The 23,795-nt window shown below is 33.0% G+C and overlaps 1 protein-coding gene and 1 long non-coding RNA gene across 2 annotated transcripts; one reads left to right on the top strand and one right to left on the bottom strand.

The window, feature by feature from the left end:
• The first annotated feature begins 60 nt into the window (after positions 1–60).
• Positions 61–2,121, top strand: LOC137819330 (uncharacterized). The gene is made up of 5 exons (XR_016516304.1): positions 61–654; positions 745–953; positions 1,057–1,242; positions 1,358–1,508; positions 1,652–2,121. It is a non-coding gene; the product is annotated as an uncharacterized LOC137819330 (long non-coding RNA).
• A 2,967-nt stretch (positions 2,122–5,088) lies between these two features.
• On the bottom strand, positions 5,089–6,922 carry LOC137818667 (UDP-glucosyl transferase 73CC6). The gene has a single exon (XM_068622222.2). It carries the CDS (start codon positions 6,690–6,692, stop codon positions 5,268–5,270), a length of 1,425 nt encoding a protein of 474 aa, XP_068478323.1. The 5' UTR covers positions 6,693–6,922; the 3' UTR covers positions 5,089–5,267.
• Positions 6,923–23,795: the final 16,873 nt, after the last annotated feature.

Genomic DNA, 23,795 nt, shown 5'->3' with positions numbered 1-23,795 from the left:
TGGAGGACACGTGGCGTGTGTGGATGGCATTAGGATTGTGTTAGGCGAGCTTGAAGTCTCACTTAAGGTTTCACTTAGGTTTATGTTGGGAGGGTGCAAAAGGTGCGAGTTTATTTCCTAATTGGGAGGGTGGTGGGGTAGAGGGGGTTTTGGTCCATGATATGGTTTGAGAAGAGATATGTGAAATACTGGGTGAATCTTGAAATCTGGTGGGAGAGCTAATTCATAAGCCACTTCACCAATGTGTTTGGTAATAGGGTATGGGCCATAGAATTTTCGGGAAAGCTTGTGGTGAGGGGAGCCGGTGAGGGATGTTTGGCGGTAAGCCTTTCGTCGGAGGAGTACCCAATCGCTGACGATGAAAACATAATGACGTCGTCCAATGTTCGCTGTCTTGGCCATGTGTTGTTGTGACAACGGCAAATTTGTCTTCAACTGATGCAATATCTGCGTTCGCTCTTTGAGGGTGGTTTCTAGATTGGGTTCTGATGCAGTACCGGACACATAATCCGGGATAGATGGTGGTGGTCTTCCATAGAATGCTTGGAACGGGGTTGTTTTGATGGCCGAATGGTAAGAAGAATTGTACCAAAACTCGACGAGGTGTAAGTATTTGTACCAACTCCGCAGATGGTCACTGGTGAAACACCGAAGGTATATCTCTAAACTTTTGTTGATAACCTCGGTTTGACCATCTATCTGAGGGTGATAAACCGTACTAAATTTCAGTTTTGTGCCTTGTAGGTGAAAAAGCTCATTCCAGAAGTTACTGAGGAAGAGCGGGTCTCGGTTTGAGATTATGGACTTCGGAATGCCATGCAACCTATAGATCTCCACAGAAAAATGATTGGCTAGATGGAAGGCGGTGAAGGATGTGGGGAGGGCTATGAAATGAGCTGATTTTGAAAGTCGGTCACAGACCACCAAAATAACCGTATGGCCGAAAGATGATGGTAAGTGGGTAATAAAATTAGTTGTTAGTTCATCCCAAATTCTGGTTGGGGGGGGTTGTAATAATCCTAAGGATTTTTGTTGATGGGTTTGTTCTGTTGGCAGGGGAGACACTCTTTGATGAACAATTTTGTGTCTTTGTACATACCTAACCAATAGAAAGAGGCAGCTTAACGAGCTAGAGTGGCTTTGAGACCGGAATGCCCTGCGGATGGGGTTGCATGAAACTCGTGAAGAATGGATGGGCGGAGGTTGATTGCTGATGGAATGTAAAGTTCTGGCCGTGGTACAGTAAGTCATTGTGAAAATTGAAATTTGAATTGAGAATACCTATCAATTTTGTTTTTTCTTGTTGTCCATTTGTTGTCTAATAGTATTTTTTTAATTTGGTGATGAGCTCGGGTAGTGGGGAAGAGATGGTTAAGAAAACTGAGGGTGGTAGCCTGGAAAGGAAATCAACAACTTGGTTGTGACGTCCGGGCCGATAAAGGATATCAAAACTGTACCCAATAAGTCGTGAAGCCCATTTTTGTTGTTCCGGTGTATGGCAAGTGCTGGTAAGTAATCCCCTTAAACTTTGTTGGTCTGTGATAATTTGAAAGTGATTGCCAATGAGATAGTGCCTCCATTTCTTAACAGATTCAGCAATTGCTAGCATCTCTTTAACGTATACTGAACTGCTTTGTTTCTTTGGACATAGCTTCTTACTGAAGAAGGCAATAAGGTGCCCTGCTTGAGATAAAACAACTCCAATGACGAAATTGGAAGCGTTTGTTTCTACTACAAAAGGAATGGTGAAATCAGGGAGGTTCAAGATAGGAGGTGTAGTTAGGATATTTTTGAACTGTAGAAAGGTTGTGTTGGCCATGTGATTCCATGTAAAAACTTTCAATTTGAGTAAATCCGTGAGTAGAGAGGCAAGAGTGGCATATCCGTGAATAAACTTCCGATAAAACCCCGTAATGCCAAAAAACGCACGCAACGTAGTGAATGATTTGGGCTCGGGCCACTGTAGAATAGCTTGAATTTTTTATGAATCCGGGGAAACCGTTCCCTGTTGAATGATATTGCCCAAATAGGCAATTGTAGGGGCTGCAAAATTGCATTTTGATTCTTTAACAAAAAACTGGTGAGTCTGAAGTAATTGGAGAACAATGTTGAGATGTTGAATATGGTCTGTCATGGATGTACTATAAATTAAGATGTCATCAAAGAAAACTAGTATAAAACGCCTTAGATAAGGTTAGAAGAGGTCATTCATTGCAGCTTGAAAGGTAGACGGAGCATTAGATAAGCCAAATGACATAACTAAAAACTCATAATGACCATCAAAGGTTCAAAAAGCTGTCTTGTTGCAGTCTGTGGGGTTTACCCGTATTTGGTGATAGCTAGATCTTAAGTCTAGCTTAGTGAACACGCGTGCCTCAGTTAATTCATCCAAGAGTTCCTCAATCGTGGGGATAGGAAATCTATCCTTCACCGTGATAACATTTAGAGCCATGTAATCCACACAAAATCTCTATGATCCATCTTTTTTTTTATGGGTATGATAGGGGAAGAGAAGGGGCTGGTACTTGGTCATATGATGCCCTCATATAACATTTCTTGAATGAGAGAAGTCATAGTGTGTTTGTGGGTGTGGGGATAACGGTAGGGTTTGATATTTATACGGGTGGAGTTTGGGATCAAGGGAATGTGATGGTCATGGGGGAGGTGGGGAGGCAACCCGTGAGGAGGTGAGAAAAATGAATGGTATGTATGGAGTAGGGTTTGAATCGTGGGGTGTATACTTGGTGGGGAAGGGTTGGGGCATGGTAAGGGATCCGGTTGAAAGGTGAGCAAATGAAGTCATGTTATGGCTTTGGTATGTAGGAGGTGACAAATATTGGTGACAGAAGCGTGTGTGTCTAAGAGTTTGATGGTTCCAACTAGGGTTATGAGGGTGCCTTGCTGATGGAAAGAGGGTTGTGGTGTAGAGAAATCTGCTTGTAGGGGTCCGAGGCAGCGCAACCAGTCCATTCCTAGGACTACATCTGCTCCTTCAATTGGGATGAGGTAAAATGGGATGGAAAAAAAATGATTTTGTATAGAAACAGTAACTGTAGGATTGAGATGTGTGCAATGAATTTTTCGTCGTTTCCAACCATGATGGAAAAAGGTTTAATAGGAAGGGTGCAAAGGTTGAGGTGATGGGCTAGGCGAGGTTGGAGGATATTGTGTGAACTCCCAGTGTCTATTAAAATGGTAACGAGTGTATGATGAATAAACCCCTGAAGTTTGAAGGTGTAGGCCGAGGGGGTTCCAGAAAAGGCCTGGAGAGATAGGTGTACAGGAGTAGGGTCATCAGTGTCAGAAACAATATCTAAGACTGTGAAGGTTTGGGGGGGGGGGGGGGGAGGAGGGGGTTTCTGGTGTAGGTTCTTCATTAAGAAGTCTTAAGAAACGTTTGGTGATACATTTGTGACCAGGAATTTTTTTTTCCGTCACAATTGTAACATAAGCCGGCTGCTCTACGTTCTTGTAATTAGGTGGATGAAAGTTTTTTTATAAGTAGAGGTGAGTGCAGTGGTTTTTGTTTGGTGTTGGAAAAGGGGACATGGTGGTGGTAAAAGATGGGGGGATGGTTGTGGAATGATGGGTTACGGTAATATTTCCTTGAATCATGGATTTTAGATTCCAAGAGCTTCGCAAGGCCCATGGCTTGGGTGATTGAGGTAGGTTGAAGAACAAAAATCTCTCTTCTGATTTCTGGGACCAAACCTGAAATAAAACAATTGAGGATCATCTCAGGTGTGAGGCCCAAGACTCGACCCCCACCTCTAACGTCATGAGTTTGTTGGATTTGGGTTTGGAGTTGGGCTAGTTTGTCTAAAATGGTTTGGAGGGTTTCCTCTAAATCTTTGATTGATTTGGGAGGCATGGAGATAGGTTCAATGAAAACACCAAATTGATACAGTGATGGAGCGGGGATGGGGAAGAACAAAAAGTGTTGGGATAGAGATATAAAAGAATAAAAAAACAACTTTTAGGATAAAAATAACATAACCAAAAACATGCATACTCTCCTAGTCTAGTAGGATATATAAAATACCCTTTGAAAAGCTATTTGTTCTAATAGACAATTGTGCTGAAAATACTGAAAAACTATAACAAATAATCCTAACAGAAAAGGGGGTCTAATCCCTACAAAGAATAAAAGAGATCCTTTTAGATATAATCATTTAGGTTGTGTTTGGATCTGAGTGAATACTATTCACTCGGATTGAAAGGCAATGATTTGCAAGAGAATTTCACGTTTGTTTCCAGTCAATTATGAAGAATGAAAAGAGCTCATATGCAGGAGAAGAAGGAAATTACATCCTGCGCCAATGCGAAGAAAAGCAAAAAATTAGGAAGAATATAATATAATAATAATAATAAACTAATATATTTATATAATAATAATATAAATATATTTATATAATAATTTAAATATATTTATATAATAATAATAAAAGAAATAAATTAATAATATAAATATAAAAATTATAAAATAATAATAATATACGTAAAATTAAAAATAATAATAATATAAAAAAAAGTAATAAAATTATAAATAATAATAATTAAAATAAATTTACTAAATAATAATATTAACAATAAAAATATTAAATATTAAATAAATTTAAACAATAAAAATATTTAATAATATTATTAAAATATAAATACTAATAATTAATAATAATAAAAAATTATTTATAATAAATAAAAAAATATACAAAATTTTAATTACTAAAATTTATTTTTCCTTTTTAAAAATTAGGATAAATTTATAAATTTACATTCTAATATTTTAAAAAATTAAAAATCTTACTACATACATCACATCACTCACAAATTTTAATAAACTTTTTCTAAAAATTTACTCTACATATACCTTAATCTAAACAACATAACTTTCCTCAGACTTTCATCTCAAATCACTTTCTTAAATTCTCTCCTTTCTTCCTGATCTATACACACCCTTAACCAAATGGGTCCACATACCCTTATAATGGGTCTGATTGTGATTGCAATATCATCCTCCCTCAATATCACGTGTAAAGCGTTAAATACGTGTTAGTGAACATATTGTTAATGATTAACAAAACATTTTGGTTGCAGTAATCCATGTATCACAATGCAATTCCAAATTATAATTTAAAAATAGTGATATTTTTCTGACAAGAACATCGTAAAAAGCACTCCGATAAAAATGGAAAAGAAAAAGAAAAATTTCGTCCCGGTAAAAGGAGAGATGAAGAGGAGTAATAATTGGGATGTGAAGAGTCGTTAGCCTATTTAGGCAAGAGAAGTTTGAGATGATCCAAGAGAGCAGTGATACTATTCTGTGAGGATCCACCTTCTTCAACAGCGCTCCATGCTTTCTCTTTCATCTCCTTCGTCTTCTTCCTTATCTTCTCCCCTTCATCTCCTTTATCCATCAATCTCTTCACGGCCTCCTTTATTCTCTCCCCACTCACCACCTCCTCCTCCCCCTCGTACGGCGAAATGCTCCACTCCGCCGCACCCACCTCCACCCCAAACCCGTGCACCTCCGTTATTAGCTTCTCATTATAATACTGATCACTGAACACCGGCATGGTCACCATCGGAACACCAGCACTGATGGCCTCCGCCACCGAGTTCCACCCACAGTGCGTCAAAAACCCTCCCACAGCAGAGTGGCTCAAGATCAAAGACTGCGGCACCCACCCCTTAATCAACAGCCCTCTCTTCTCCTTCCCTATTTTCTCCTCAAACCCCTCCGGCATCCACTTCTCTTCCTCATGGTCCTCTTTGTTTTTCCGGTGAACCACCAAGATGAAAGAGTGTCCGGAAGCATCCAGGGCGGTGGCCAGTTCATGAAGCTGCTTGTCGGAAAGAAGAGTGAGGCTTCCGAAACAAACATAGAGAACCGAGTCTTTCTCCTTTGAGTCAAGCCACGTGAGAGACTCGTGTCTGGTCTCGTTGACAATCACAGGTTTCTTAATGCTTTGTTCCACCATGTGGTGGATGGGGCCCACATGCCAGACTTTTCTTCCTGTTAGGTTTTCGTAATGATGAGTGTACTCAGGCTCGAGTTCAGCGAAACTGTTCACGATAACTCCATGACTCTCCTCTTCACCTTCAAGAAGAGATTCCATCAGTGCTTGGAAACCCGGCAAGGGTTTGACCGGTAGAGTGAGAGGGTGGGGAAGACCCGAAATCTTGTAAGGCCCGGAATCGGAGAGAAAGACTTCGGGGTGGGTTTTAATGGCCTGGACCATGCACATGTCGAAGATGGACATAGGGTTGAAGACGAGCCTCGGGATTTGAAGACGCTTGCACAAGTCCTTGCTCCAGGTGAAGAGCATGTCAGGGATGAAGGCATCGGGAGGGGACTCTTTCAGGGCAGCTTCGACCTCAGGCTGGATGAGGTGCGCTGCCATGTAGATTTTTCCGGCGGTGGCGCTGGTGGTGGCTGAAACGAGATTTTCCACGCCTTCCGGTAGACCGACGTGGGTGTTGGGGAATTTGATGAGGTGGACGCGGATGTGGTGGCCGGAGGCTATGTCGTGGTGGATGGTTTTTTGGAAGAGTTGGGCGTTGGCGGGAGTGGCGAGGATTGTGACGTGGTGGCCACGTGAGGCAATCAAGCGAGCGAGCTGAACCAGTGTGGTTTGATGGCTTTGTGCGAAGAATGGTAGAAAGTATATTTTTAATGCTCCTCCTGGCTCCATTGTTTTTTCTTCTCTTTTCACTCTGTGGATGAAGAGTGGCTATTTATCTCATGAATATTTTAATCATATTTATTTTACTTTTTAATTTAAAATATTATTACATAATGTTTATATGTATATTACTTTTCTGTTTCACCAAAATCTTTTCCATATCTCATTCCGTATTATTCAATCTCAGCGAGTGCCACGTGTTTGCATATTCAGTACATATATTAATGCAATGTCTTTTGTTTTTTGATTTGGACGTGAGAATCACTGATTAATATCATATTCGTCTATAGAGCTTTCATGATAACAAGATTATAGAATGAATGGTAAAGATTGAACAGAAACTTCATGCCTTGTGTTTCCAACAGAAGGGGATTGTAACAGCATAATATAACACGCGTGGCCCTCGTGGGTTGGGGTCGGAGATCCAATAATTTTTAAGTATCCAATGCTGATTGACTAGAGTGAATATAACAAATAACTGATAATACCCATAAATCTTATTTTATGATTATACATATTTGTTATTGTTCATTAAGAATAACGTCTATTGTGATCATATAAATAATATCTTAACCCCTAACAAATATAATTACTAGTTATTATATTAATATCATTTTAGGTTGTATTTAGATTACATCAATGGAAATGCTACGAAAATGTCACCATTGAGGACCATGATTGAGAGCAACAAGAGGAACCAAGGCAAAAAAGTTTGCCAAGTAAACATAAATTATAAGGAATTCACGTATATGTTGGACTTGAATTTTTTAATTAAATTTTACTGAATTGGATTTAGGAAGCTTATCAAATTTAAGACATATTTCCATGTTTTATATATATAATGTGATTGATAGGTGGAAGAGTTTATTGGTCATTATATCTCACTTAAAAGAAGTTAGTATTGAGTGCTGATGTGTTAAGCAATCCTATGTCATAATATAATTGAAAAAAGAAATAATTTTTTGTTTAAATATTTAAAATACTTAAATATTATTTACCTAAATATTTGCATGCTCTCACCAGTTAAAAGTTATAAATAAAAACAACTTTTGGACGCTTAGTAGACGTGTGTATGAAAGGTTTTATTAAAGGATTTATTGAACAAATTAATGTTTCTTTTTGTTTACTTCGTTTGCAGTTTTGAATAAGGCCACACAACTTTTGTCGGTAACGGTACAACACTTAGAAATCATAACAAAGATTCTTACAAACACGTTTTTGTTGCAAATCATTGTTGTACCTACTCCACCTAGTTCACAAGTTGTCATACTATAAAAAAAAAAAGAAAATAACAAGCAAACGAAAATATAAGAAAAAATATAAAAAAATTGTATGTAAGAAGATGGTTAAGAGAAAGAAAGAGCTTTTATTCTCTTATGTGTATATTTACATCATTTCATATATAAGAAATATATATTAGTCGTACAATATTGTATACAATAATTGCGTATAATTTGATAATTATTATTTCCTTAATACTCCCCTCAAGTTGATAGGTGAAGATCAAGAACCCTACTTGTGTCGTAACGTCAAAAACTGTTACTTGTCTAGTGCTTTCGTAAAAATATCTACGAGCTGATATTGTGTCGGTACATATGAAGGACTGATTATCTCGGTTTGTAATTTTTCTCGTACAATGTGGTAGTGTGTTGATGAAATACTGGGTTCATGCTATATGTAATGCCGCTTGATTGTCACGGGAGCTGTCAAGTTACATGACACCTTTAAATCTTGCAACAGATATCACAATCAAACTATCTCCAAACAAGTAATGACCATCGCGCAGTATTCTGCTTCTGCTGATGATCTTAGTACGTTTGAACCAAGAAAAATACAATATCCAGATACGGATCTCCGAGTTGTCTGACAACCTGCCCAGTCTGAGTCACAATAAGTTGTCAATGTCAGATTGTTCTCGGATGGCAATAGCAATCCTTGTCCCGGTGATCCTTTGATGTACTTTAGGACTCGAATTGCGGCATCCCAATGAGGTTTCTGTGGAGCCGGTATATATTGACTTAGGGTCCGAACCAAAAATGCTATGTCAGGTCGAGTAACCGTGAGGTATATTAGTTGTCCCACGAGTCGCCTATATTTAACTGGATCCTTTAATAACTCTCCATCGTCTGGTGTGAGTTTTAGATATTGCTCCATTGGAAATTTGTTTGGACGAGCACCTGTGAATCCTGTATCCTGCAAAATATCAAGCGCATATTTTCTTTGTGACATGTAAATAACAGCTTTGGAACGAGAAAATTCAATCCCTAGAAAATATTTTAAATCTTAAAGATCTTTAATGAGAAATTGTTGTAATAAACAGTCTTTAACAAGCTAAATTTCTGTCAAATCATTTCCTGTCAAAAGAATATCATCCACATAAATCAAAAGGACAGTAAATGATGAGTTATTCTGTCTTGTGAATAGAGAGTAGTCTGTCTTGGACTGTTGAAATCCTATAGATTTAATCACATGAGAAAATGTTGAAAACCATGTCCAGATGCCTGTTTGAGACCATAAATGGATTTGTTGAGTCGCCATACAATGTCCTCCCCCTATCGATGATGCCTGGGTGGTGGCAAGTTCATGTAAATAATTTCATGCAATGTGCCATGTAAGAAGGCATTTTGCACATTTAGCTGGTGAGTAAACCAATTTTTGGCTGCTGCAATGGTGAGGAGACACCTCAAAGTTGTTAATTTTGCTGTTGGTGGAAAAGTTTTAGAATAGTCGACACCTTCAATCTGAGCGACGCTGCCTGATGACTTTTTACGGCAAGTGCACTATGTTTGTCAGAAGTAATAATTGTCCCTAAGAACGGATATCGATCCCACAAGGAACAGTGAATTATCGAGTACAATATTTGCTAAATATAACAACAAAACAATAAAAAGAGTTTGAAGTGAATATGTTGTAAGAAAACAAACAAAGAATTAGTTGCTTCAATTGGAAAAATAGGGATTAAGTTTTATCTTTCTCACTCTCATGTATTTTGATTAGCATGTCAATATTAAGTTCTTTGATTGAAATTGATGCCCGTATAAAAATCATTCATATCGATTCCTCGCATATAAAATCCTTAAGAATGTCCCCTAACTATCGATCTCTCGCATAATTATAAGAACAACTTAGAACGAAGCTCAGACGTTTAATAGCAATTAACATTTCAAGTCTATTCCTATCACTCAAATATGTTAAGTATTGTTGTTTAGGTCCAAACCCTAAAAATACCTCCTAGTCAGATTTAGGATTCTCAATTTGTCACGGAAAGTTAAAAGTAAAACAACAATATCAATAATTAATCAATAACTGAATATTAATATATAAAATATCACCTCAATACATAAGAGTTTGAGCATATTACTCCCAATCCCAAAGGGTAGAATTAGCCACGCTTACTTCTAGCACTTTCCATTCTCCCAATTGGATTACAATTCACTCTCCGGTGTTTTCTTCTCAATCTGACACCCTAAGGTTGAGCCTCTAGCCCCCTATTTAACCTAATTTTCTAGGGTTAGGTTCCTTCCTGTTTCACGCTAATGGGCTAAGTAATAAAACATAAAAAATGCCCAATCTTTCTTTGCATCTTTTTCCATTCTAGGACCTTCTAGCTTTCTCTTTTTAACTTAAATCATTCATCTTTAATCCAAATCTCCAATCTTCCCTAGAAATTGCAATTAACACCAAATTTGGAAATAAAATACTCTTACTCAAATAAAGATCATACAAAATATAAAAAGGTATAAATTTATAAATTAGAGATTATTTTATATGTAAATTAGCAATAAATTCTCATAAGTGCGTATATTTTAATATGAAATATTACTGAAATTAGACACTTATTATCACTGCCATCTGAGTGATACTTTATTTTATAGACCCATTTGCATCCGATGAGTTTCAGCCCAGCGGGTAACAATGTCAAGGTTCACGTTTGATTTAGTTGCAAGGCGGAAAACTCTTCGTCCATTGCTTTTTGCCAATTTGGATCAAGGATAGCTTGAGCATAAGTGTGAGGTTTTTTGGTGGTTGTGATGTTACCAAGATATGCACTATGTGTAGAAGAAAATCGTGAATTAGAAAGAAAATGATGCATAGGATACCTGGTTCCATTCAGCCGGTCTTGGGCAGTGGTCAAATGATTGGCTTGGGATCCCGTTACGTAGTCTTGAAGCCAGGAAGGTGGGGTTGATGTGCGGCTGGATCGTCGAACAGGAAGGTCAGTTGGTGAAGGTTTGGTAATGGGTGCTAAACTTCTTGGCGTGGGAGAAAAAGGTTGGTTTGATGGAGGTTCAGGTGCATTGTGACGAGTAGGAGAAGAAGGTTGGTTTGATGGAGGTTCAGGTGCATTGTGATGAGTAGGAGAAGAAGGTTGATCGAGTGAATGTTGGACAAGAGTGGGTAAGAGGATTGCGTCTGGGACGGTTGGCAGAATGGGAAAACACTTTCATAGAAGATGTCATCCCGACTTGTAAAAAAAGTGTCTGCATCTATATCAAATAATTTGTATGCTTTTTTATTGACAGGATAACCAATGAAGATGCATTGTCGAGCGCGCGAATCAAATTTTTGCTTAGGTGAAACAACAGTTGCATAATAGAGGCAACCAAAAGTTTTTAAGTGAGAAAGTGAAGGTGGGCAATTATATAACATCTCAAAAAGTGATTCATTTTTTAGTAAAGGTGTTGGCAAGCGATTAATGATATATGTGGCGGTTAAAACGCATTCCCCCTAAAATTCTAATGGTAAATGGGACTGAAATATGAGGGTTCGTGCTGTGTTTAAAATGTGTCTATGTTTGCGTTATAATACTCCATTTTGTTGAGGCGTGTAGACACACGTGCGTTGACATTCAATACCTTTTTTGAGAAAAAAATTATGCATAGAAATAAATTCCAATCCGTTGTCAACACAAATGGTTTTAATAGATGCCTGAAATTGATAATGATTTTAAGAGATGTTGGGTTTCAGACATGTGATTCATAAATATAGTCATCGACTATAGTGAGAAAAAAACGTTTTCCAAAATGAGTTGGGGTTTTATGAGGACCCCAAATGTCACAATGCAATAGATTAAATGGAGAATGAGATTTTATTATGCTTAAAGGAAAGGGTAGCCTTGTCTGTTTAGCTTTAGGACAAATACTACAATTATTATGAATGGGAATGAGATTTTTACTGATAGGTAGTAAGGAAGATGCAAGTTGTAAACACGCCGGAGAAGGAAGTCCGAGGCGCTTGTGCCATAAATCAGGGTCGGTCGAAATTTGAGATGCATGGACTTGGTTTGGAAGAGGAGACATGTAGTATAAGCCTGCGTGTTGTTTACCTGAACTAATCATCCTCTCCGTAGCCAAGTCCTGCAAAAAGCAACCATGTGGAGTAAAAACGACACAACAATTTAGTGAACTCGTTATCTTACTAACGAACATGATATTTAAATTAAAAGAATGAACACAAAGAACATCAAGAACATCTTTGAGAGTGATATTGTCATTAAATTTAATTGTGTCTGTAGATGAGATGGGTGCAGTTGAGCCTGTGGGCAGATTAACATTTGGAATAAATGATGAAATGTGTGTGAAAAATTGTGAATCAAATGCAAAATGATTGGTTGCTCCGCTATCCAAAATCCATGATTTTGTAAAAGCAGAATTAATAGACGAGTTATGAGCAAGCATACCTGCAATGCTAACAAACGTGTCACTTTTACCATTATTGTTGAACGATTAAATAACCATTGTCAATTGCTGAATTTGCTCGGCGGTGAAGCCTTGTACGAGGTTTCTATCAGACTCGTTACTGATGCCTTCTTTGCCAGACATGATCTCTTATTTAGTGGATAAAAATGGAGAGGCGGTCAGAACACCAAGATCGGTGCTCTGATAACATATAAGAAAATTGTATGTAAGAAGATGGTAGGAAGAAAGAAGAAGTTTTTATTCTCTTATGTGTATATTTACATCACTTCATGTATAAGAAATATATACTAGTGTAGGAAGACTTTCTCTCTACAAATTAAAATATAATTAGGTAGGGATCCACTAATCATGGATTTTATCATTATTAAATTAATTGCATATAATTAGGTACAACATTGTACAATATCGTACAATATTGCATACAATAATTGCGTATAATTTGATAATTATTATTTCCTTAATAGAAAATACATTAACAAAGACTAATAAATTGCATGAATTATCTTATCCAATAATTTCATATAAGAGTTGCATAATGCAACATTTATGATTTTATATTAAGTATTAAAATGCATCAACATTATTTGTATGGGACGAACACTTTCATGAAAAGTAAGTCTAAAGTTGAAGAAGATCATAAAGAAAAACAATCAATCTCAACAACTATTTTTTTCTGCATAAGTATATAAAGAAAATGAAAAAAAAAAGAAAATACATATACAAGAATATAGTAATAGAATAGTTATACATCGAGTTTGAAGGGTTTTTTTTCATACTCTTCTTAATTGTTTTTTCTCTATAAAAACTCTTTATTGAAATGTTTTTCTAGAGTAACTTTTGTTATTATAAAGTGAGCTTATTGTATTATAGTTCGGAATAAATTGAAACCTTTGTCTATTTAATCTTAGTGTTTATATATATATTTTAAAACATTTTTTGCATTGTAAGTTAAAAGTGACTTGTTTGTAAAAAAAATACGTGTGTTGTACACATCTAAGAGTGACTCTTATGATAAAGAATATTTGTAAAATATTGAAGAAAAACTTTGAAAATATATTTATATTGTAAGTTAGGAGTTATCATTGAATAATATCCATATTGCACTTGTTGATTAATGAAACTTGACGAGTTACCAAAGAATTGAGTGTAGTATTTTGTTGAGACATATTGTGTTTGTATCTCTTTTTTCTTCCTTTTGTTTAATTTGATATCAAAGAAATGGGTTGCACCATATTTGGCATGTCATAAATGGGTTTGTTTGACTCATCTTGCATACCAATCATGCTTCTTTAAAAAAAAATTGTTGGCTGCTTTTTTTGACTCATCTTGCATACCAATCATGCTTCTTTAAATTTTTTTACGAAAAAATTCTGACATCCTAAGATTTTAATTAGTGCTTAAAAACAACAAATCATGTAAGACGCAAGTATTTCATCTGAAAAATGTTAAAATATTGTGCAATCTTTCTTCAAAGTCTAATTAGGCGCACATAAGAATAAACAAATAGCACACTAAACATCAGACCATACGATATATGTAGGATATGAAAATCTTCTACTTAAATAAATATTCATATGCTTACTCTGTATTTGCAAGGAATGTCTGTTTGCCAAAGAAATCCGTTCAACATCAAATATAAAACAAATATCAAAGATTTCTTGAGACACGAGTTAAAATTATTTTCATCATGAACCTCCTGACACAATGAGTCTTTCAAATCTAACCCGATTATTCATCATGTATGATATGCACTTTAAGCATAAATTGGTGCTAAAGACTACGTTACTTATGAGATAAATGTTGTTAGTTATCAAGGACACTGCAAAGAGAAATGAGTTAAATTCAAAGTTGCACTAAATGCAAATATCATATTAAAGCTCGTGAGATGCAAAATGAACATTTATAGAAGTTGAAGTTGCCCAACAACCATAAATGATTCAACCCTCCCTTCTTGTTATTTCCCTAATCTTCACAACACCCAACAAAATACATTATAATCAAATAACACAATATAATCTTTTACACAAAATATTTAAATAGCATATGTTACATAACATAAATTCTCAACAAATTAGTTAGATTATCAAATAATGAAATAATAGGTAGACTTTGGAAGGGATGTTCAATAGAACACGAGACGTTTTCAAAAAGAACATTAGATCATCTAACAACAAAATATCTATAATAAGAAGGACCATAAGATTTTATATTGATTCATCCTAAAATTTGAGTTATTTATAGTTATTATTTAAGAATTTTTTAAAGGATTTAACCATAATCAAAATAAATCACAATCAAATATACAATGTCACTCTTAGAAAACATGATTACATTGAGGAACTTTTGATTATCTTTTTGTTTAATTTCCCCTAAAATTAAGAACTAAAGTATTATGTATTCTTACATCGATCTAGCTACAAAGAAAACAATATTAAATTTAAGAAATAACTCATAAAGATGATATATAATGAAGACTTTCTTAAAAGAGTATGAGTTCACATAATAAATGATATTACATTATTTCTTTTTCTCTTTCTCACTTGTAAAAATAATAAATCATAGAGAATGAAAACTTATAAGCTTATAGTATCACATAAATTATCTAGTATTTTTAGATTGTTTAGGAATAGACCCTACGAATCTCAACAAATGACATAAAAATGGTAAAGTTAGTGGGACAACTTATCCAATTTTATCCTTGACCACACATATTATGTACATTATTATTTTTTACTCCCCATACTTTCCTTATGCACCCCATAAATATGAAAATCACCATTTTTCCTTTTTGGTTGATGAAAAAATGAAGAAAAATGATTATTTGACAACCAGATTCCCTTATGCTAAAATACAACCCGTGACGTGGAGAGGGGTGCTTACGTGGTGGGGACAATTTTTTCAATTTGGCAAGGCATAGGAAAACGAGAAAATTGGAATTCGAAAAGACGTTTGAGTAAATGTGCTTGTATTTCCAAGAGATGACATGTTTTTATTACCAAGATAGCAGGAAACGAAAATTGGAAAGGTAGAGCAAGCAAAGGAATAAGTAGAAGCAGAGGAACGACGGAGAGAGTTGCGTTCTATATTGTGCGATGGGCATTTGTGCGGTTGGTACTGTGTGTTCCATTTGTGTGGTTGATATTGACAAAGAGGGATGACAACGACGCAGAGAAGATACGAAGTAAGTTTGGTAAGTAATTTTGGGTTTAGGGTTTTAAAGGGGTTGTTTGTTATTGGTCGCAATTGTGGGTGTTCTGTTTTGAATGAGTGACCAAATATTACTACAAAGGTGACCACCAAGTCACCAAACAATGGTCACTGACTTATTATTGTACACCACAATTTACAAACACATGTGTTGGAGATCCCACATTGACTAGAGATAAAGACCTTTTCATAGTATATATGTGGGTGCAAACCTCAACCCTATGAGCCGGTTTTATGGGGTTGAGTTAGGCTTAAAGTCCACTTTCGTAACATGGTATCAGAACCATTTCGAGCCTCTCCTAGTGAGTATTTGTTGGGCTTATCAGGCCACCCGCTATCTTGTTGGAGATCCCACATCGACTAGAGATAAGGACCTTTTCATAGTATATATGTGGGTGCAAACCTCAACCCTATGAGCCGGTTTTATGGGGTTGAGTTAGGCTTAAAGTCCACTTCGTAACAACATGCAGTGACACAATAACACTTTTCACAACAACTATAAAACAAGTTATTCCTTAATAGAAATCTTTGTTATCACCAATATATATGACAATAAATTATATAGTATCAAATAAATTACAACAATATCCACAATGTAAATTAACCATTGCACACCCATTTACTTTAAAGCCCAAAAACCTAAACAACGTATCACTAAAACAACTACTTATGCCTAACATCTTATGCTTTTGCTTTTGTTTTTCTTGAATATGTAGTCCATGGTGTTCTCGTCACACCAGTCTTGAAACATTTTCTGGGGGATCACGCTTTATTCGAGAAAACATGTTGCCTTCTTCATTTCCTTGGTCTTCATCTTCAGGTACGTCTTTATCACTACTTTTTGGCATTTGGAGGTCTCTGCGATCTACTGAAAGAAGTTCAAGTACTGGGGAAAATATCGTCCGGAACATATTTTTTTCTTGCAATTAACAATTCAAGTAACTCATTCACCTCTTTCTCCATAATCGTAATTAATACCTCATGCTCCTTACATATGCGCATCAATTCAACAACTTTGACCATCACTCTAGCAACTTCATCCTTTCTTGGTTTGCGCTTCCTAATTCCACATCCAACTTCATGAAACACTTCTTCAACCAATTCATTGCGAAACTCTTCATTCGACGCACATAACTGAACAATAACCTATTTGTTGACATAAATAATACCAAAGTTAATTATCTACATTCACAACAACATTAATGTAATACAAATTTCAACAAGCATGACAAAACATATTTTTTATGCATACCATATCCAATTTCATTGTCACAAACTCTAACATCTATCCAATGCATAATATGAGGATATTTATTTTCACTCCTTGGCACGTGGCGCTTGTAAGAGAAGAAATGCTCCATCACCCATATCTAAATAATGAATATCAAAAATTCATTTATTATGAACTCAAATAAATGGAAAATGATTACAAACAGTTACCAATAACGTCAAAATATTTCATATTACATGGAACAAATAAACACAACCATCCACATGACAAAACAAATATATCATCACTTTTACCTTTTAAAATAACTAATGATTTCAATCAAACCTTAGACTCAATAATAACAACTTCATCATCTTAACTTCCATTACTTGTCATTATATCCTGAAGAAATTATTAATTAAACAATTTAAAACCATGAATACCACAATTCAAGTCTACAAAAACCAAAAAATATAATGCACATCAAAATAAAGTAAAAAATAAATAAAATAATGAATACAAAATTTAATCAAACTCATCTTGCAGAACCATACAAACTCCTTGCCATGAAATCCACAATGTCCAATTCTGAGTAAGGTATTGAAATTAACACCACCATTCCTCTTCAATAGGGCATTATGGAACAAATTGTAATTTATCACCACTATATCAGAATACACACAAAAAACTACAAAATCAGTCACCCAAAAATGCAAATAAAAACACCCTAAAAAACAAAATCCAAACCAATACAAACTTCAACCAACAAACCCCAACCTTCAACACTCAAAAACCCTATCCAACAAACAAACAAACAAAATAAAAAAACATTAAACCCTAAAAATAAAAAACAAACCAATGAAAACTTGATGAAAAAAGATATGAAAACAGTTACCAAATCAAAACAACAAAAAGCTCCAATATCCAAAAAGCAATCTCAATAATACAAAACCAACCTCAAAATCCGAGCGAAATCTCGAATTGCACTCACACTCGCATTCCAAATCACAGTCTTAATCAAAATCACAAATCCAATCAAAATTGTACTCTCAGAAACATTTGCTTTGTTCTTCCTTTGCAAAACCTGCCCTTTCAACCCTAAATTTTTAAAAAAATTCACCTCAACAACTGTGCCCCACAATCCAATATTTTATTATTTCATGGTCCAGGTTATCAGGTTGTACTTTTGGTGCACCCACTTATTGGGTTGTCAAATAATCGATACTAAAAAATGAATTATGCAATTTGAAAGTAATTTTTTTGCATGAAAAAGGCTTCCGAATTTCACATTCCATAAAATTTTTAAGTTTTGGATTGCACATTCTATAAGTCATTTTTGACTTCCATATTAAGTAATGTGGAAGATTTTTTGGACTTTCGGATTGTACAATCTGGAAGTCAGTTTTTGCATAAAAAAGACTTTAAGATTTCCCCATTCGAAAGTTATTTTTCCATAAAGAAAACTTCCAAATTGTGTAATATGAGACTCTTCCAGATTACATAAGAACATTTTTTTTCCTTGAATCTATCCAAGACACAACACATAAACAAAGGTGATAGTGATGACAAGGAGTGGTGACAGTGGCAAAGGGTGGCGACAACAAATGAGACACTTTTGTCTTTTAACCACCTTTATGAGGGTGCACATGAAAACTATGGGAGTGCAAAAAGAAATGACATGTACGATGTTGATTTCCAATTTCTGAAGCACATGGGACAAACGCGTTCTCTTAGCCTTTTGCAATTTTAATTGGATGTAATGTATACAAAAAAAAAAAGTGATTTGGCATGTCATACCTACAAGATGCCATCTTATTTTTTAACCAATTTCTTGTCATTTAGTATAATATTCAAATAATAACTTATAAAACATCCTTAAATCTAAATTATAAAACATATTTATAACAAATAGCATATAAAGATTTATGCAATCTACAAGCTTTCCTAGGAAAGACACAAGAAAACCTAGGAGGAAGTGACATGCATACTTCTTCATCATGATCACCATGAAGAAAGACATTGTGAACTTCCCTTTGATAAAGTTCGCAACCACAAACAACGACAAATGAAAAAAATACCCAACATAGACCATCTTAGCAACTAAAGTAAATGTTTTATTGAAGTCAATACTCACAACTTGATTGTTGTCAAGAATAACAAGATGTGTTTTTTGTCGTTATAAAAGTCCATCAGAGTTATATTTAATTTTGTACATCCATTTACAACAATTTTCTTTCGAGGGGGTAAATCTTCAAGGGTCCATAATTTTCTTTCTTGTAGTTAGTGCAACTAAAAAACGAGAATGAGAAGCAAAGAAATTATTACAAGTAACATAATTAACTATGGGATAAAGGGGTACCTGGATATGAAGACTGTGTAGAAGAGGAAGAGGGTGGATTTAGACATTGCATCATATGATAAAATTTAGACATTGCATCATATGATAAAATTTAGACATCGCATTGTATGAAAAATGTAGTTGTCCAATCATACTGAAAATTGATGACCTTTTAAACTGCGTTGGATATGATCATTAGAGGAAGTATAAAAAAGAGTTGTCATACCATCACGAGTAGTAATAACATGTCCTTCTCTTCTAGAATTTGTGAAATCCACCTTATCTAGATAACTATATGGACAACAAAAGCAATTCTATACTATGGTGAGAGAAAAGACAACTTCTCATTTTCTATATTTTCAAGCATGAGAGAAAAAAAATAATATGAGAAATGAGTTTTTAAAAATGAGTAAGCAACCATGTGTATCATTCACATGTTCCTAATTAATTGCATTAGTTGCTAGTTATATATGTTAATTAGATATAAGATGTGGAATTAATACAACTCATATATAAAAGATAAATATGCAATTTTAAATTTAAGTATATATAATTGTTAATTTTTTAATGTATTTCTTCAACAACGACAATTTGCAAAAGACCAAAAAACAATAAAAAAAATGAAATGGAAATTGTTTGCACAAGAAAAAGTTATATTTTTCTTAGAAAGATAATGTATTGCATTATTTGAAAAGTGTGATAAATTCCATAATAGAATGGTGGGTAAGAATGTATTTTTGAAGAAAAAATTGTATACTATTTAGCAAAATCATAATTTTTTAAATATAATAACTTTGATGAGACTGTGAGAATGCAAATAATAACAACTTAAATTAAAGTGAAAGTTAAAAGTAAAGAATTAAAATAGTTTTTGAATAATTTTATCAAACACTTGAAATAAAAAAAATACGAAGTTTAAATAAGAATATAACTATATTATGGTTGACTTCATGAAACCAATATCTCATGCATGATAAAGTATTAAGTGGTCCAATCTGATATACATGAATATAAGTTTAATAACATTAAACCACAATAAGAGCGAAACTAGCTAATAAAAAAATAACTCAAAAAATTGGTGAGGAAGCCATGAAAATCAATGGAGTGCTAAAAGGTTCATATCTCTACCACTTGGTTATTATTTATTTTGTTGTAAACTCTATCAAAATTGCACACTTGACTTCAACGTTCCCCACATTTAAGCTAATTAAGGTAAGAAGAATATGATTATATATCTATGCCAAACTTAAATATTTGTTTTGTTTAGCATGGAACTAGCAACAAAAAGGGATAAACATAGATTTGAAAGATGATTAATGTGAAAAATATAGTAATCAAGGAGAATTTCTTTGACTATGTACCTACAATTAAATATCAAGCTAATAGGATTTATAATGGATAGAAACAATAAATCTACTTCTTAGAGTTAATAATGTCTAACATGAATTTTATAAAAATAAAGTTAATAATAAAATAAAGCTCTATATTCATTAAAAAAAAAGTATGGAATGAAAAATACCTAATTTTAAGATTACTTTTATTTCTTTAAATTTTTGCTTTTATTCTTTTAGTGTAAAAAATTATTAAAATATCCTTTTGACGCACTATTTTACCTACATCCATTTAACAACTATTTTTTTATAATAAAATATTATATTAAAATAATAATAATAAATATAAATTAAATGTTATAACAAAATAATAGTTTATAAAGTTGTAATTTGAATATAGAGTAAATGGCGGTGTGAAATTATCATCACCCAATTATTAATATTCTGGCTGTGTAACCATATATCAACTTTTGAATTATTGATAAACAACGTTACTTTCTTTATCCACTATATGTTCTTTTAATAATAAATAAAATAAATAATAAACATATAAAATTAATTCCACAAAGAAAAGGTGGAAATTAGGAAGAACGTGTAATTATCTAATAAAAACAAGGAGAAAAGGGTATGAACAAATAGCAATTAAAAATCTCGTACACATATAATCAATATTTCATATAAACTAATAATTTGTATGAATTTTATAATATCACGTCATTTGTTTACTTTATGTTACTTAACTATAATGTAATATTTTAATAATATTTTTTAAAAATTGTTGAAAGAAAAATTACTTTAAAGGTAGAATTTTAAATTTTATATTATATCAATACACTTCAATTAAAAAAAGGTTTTGTAAATTCATGAACATGGATTTATCCTTTCTAATAGATTGCAGTCCTCAATTTTCTAACAATTTGTTTCCCAGAAGGAAAATAAAAAACCATAATTCTCAGAATGGAGGTGAAGTCATCAAAATATTATAAAACTGAAAAAGGTAATTAGATCATAAATTTTGCAGCACAGGCATGGTTCATGTATTATGTTTAAGAAATAAGATTAGAGGCATTATTTGAGGCAGAATTTTAGCAAGTGGAAATTTGTTTAAATTAGCAACGTAAGAACACATATCACTTGAAAATTATATCATTTTATCATACATAATCATTTACATCAAACTTTTTTTTTTCTTTTTTTCATATATAGTTTACTTGATTTTGTCATCATCTTTCTTTTATTTTGATTTCTTACCATCGATAATCAATAAATCACAGTATCGATAATATTATATCTATAAAAATGTCTTTGATGAATAGTAACAATTAGCAATAGTAATTATTAGTTATATGTATAAATTTGGTAAACAGTACTAAAGAATATTAAATATTGGTTACCAGGTGTATACTACATTAATTTTAGTTGATAATTAAAATTTTAAAAAATTAACATAAACTATTCATTCGTGCTATGAGTCTATTTATAATTTTAAAAGTATTTATTCGAAACTAAAAAGGGTATCAATCTATGATTAAGATTAAATTATAAAATAAGACAACTACTTGCATAATTATATTATTTTACTCTTAGTTTATTTTATAGATACAAAAATTTAGAACATATAATAATATAAAAATAAATATTAATTAAGAGATATTTGTGTCCTATGAGATATTTGTGTTTATAATAAAATTGTAATAAATAGAATAAAAAAATCTAATTAATCTCGTAATTTGTCGATTGATTGAGTATCGAATCACGTTAAATTCTACTTTATATTTAATATTTTATTTATTTATTTTATACAGTTTTTTTTTACGTGGAGAGTGTTCTACCAATGTCTCACTATTTAGTAACAACTCCATAGTTAAATTTAGAAAGTTCATAAAACTGGATTATTCGACAAACACACTTTTTCTTCCTATAACAACGTAAAAATATGCTAGAATGTCATATAAAACAAACTACTAGCAACGTCCTAAATAATTTGGAAAAAAATGAAAGTTTAAAAAAGGGTAAAATAAATTTAAAGGTTATTGTTTTTACAATACATTAAAATCTTAAAAAAAAGGGTAAAATAAATGTAAAGGTTATTGTTCTTACAATACATACATATAAATAAATGAATAAACACATAAATATTATAACAAAAAATAAAAACAATCCAAATGATTATTATGCATGTTATGTTATGAATGTGCAACGTATTAAAAAATCAAGGCGCATGTGTGGGTGAACCATACGACAACACCTTCTAAGAATATAGGGAACACTCTACAAAGATTTTTTTTATAAAATAAAATAAAATAAATATTAATATTTATTAAAAAAATATAATATTATTTAACAATAATAATTGGTAGTTAAAACTTTGATAGCTAATTAGATACCAATTTAGAAACTATTTAAAAATAATAGAAACTAATTTAGAAACTAAAATTTTGTTTAGTCTCTAAAATGATCTCTAATCTAGTCACTATAGCAACTAATTATTTTTTGTATCTAACATTGGTTTCTATTTCATAATTTTATTGTAGTGTTATATCTGTTATTTTAATAAAAACTTTTATGTTAGACATCATTTTAAAACTTGATATAATTATGAAACTTGATATTTCACCTAGACTAACACGTCAAAGTAACAATAATCATCGCACATAAAAAAAAAGTATTATTAAAATAAAAAAAAGGAAATACAAGAAAATATGGGGGGACTAAACCAAAACTCATATATTAATAAAAACGGTACAAAGGTAATCTATATTTATTAATAAAGAGCTCTAAGAAAAATATTAGACGAAAACCTATTATACCAATGAAAATACTCTTTATTAATAAAACCTAAGTTAGTAAGCTTATCAACACATGCATTCCCTTCACAAAAAATGTGAGAAATCCTAAACCTGATTTTTCCACAATAGTTAAGACAAGTGTTTCACCTATTACAAAACATCAAATGAACAATAGTCCTAGCCGTAAATGCAGCACAAACAAAGACATAATCACATTCAAGTCATAAACTAGTAAAATTCATGTTTTGAGCTTGTTCAATAGCATATATAATTTCATAAAACTCAGCAACAAAAAACAGAACATCAATGAAAACAGATAAACCACTAATAAACTTCCATAATCCCACGAAAAATACTACCACAAATAACAAGTCCAGAAGAATGAATAAATAAGATTATAATTATTTACAACCTTAATTACTCTCTTAATCTCGATATTAAGGGTTAAAAATCAACTATATCTTTAAGATTTTATAAAGTTTAATGTCATCCTAATTCTTTTTTAAAATTTTAATTTGGTTCTAACTTTTTAAAAAAA

The sequence above is a fragment of the Phaseolus vulgaris genome, chromosome 10 (genome assembly GCF_051622355.1).
Source record: "Phaseolus vulgaris cultivar YP4 chromosome 10, ASM5162235v1, whole genome shotgun sequence".
In the NCBI taxonomy this organism is placed as follows: domain Eukaryota; kingdom Viridiplantae; phylum Streptophyta; class Magnoliopsida; order Fabales; family Fabaceae; genus Phaseolus; species Phaseolus vulgaris.
This window is presented reverse-complemented; position numbering and strand designations above follow the sequence as displayed.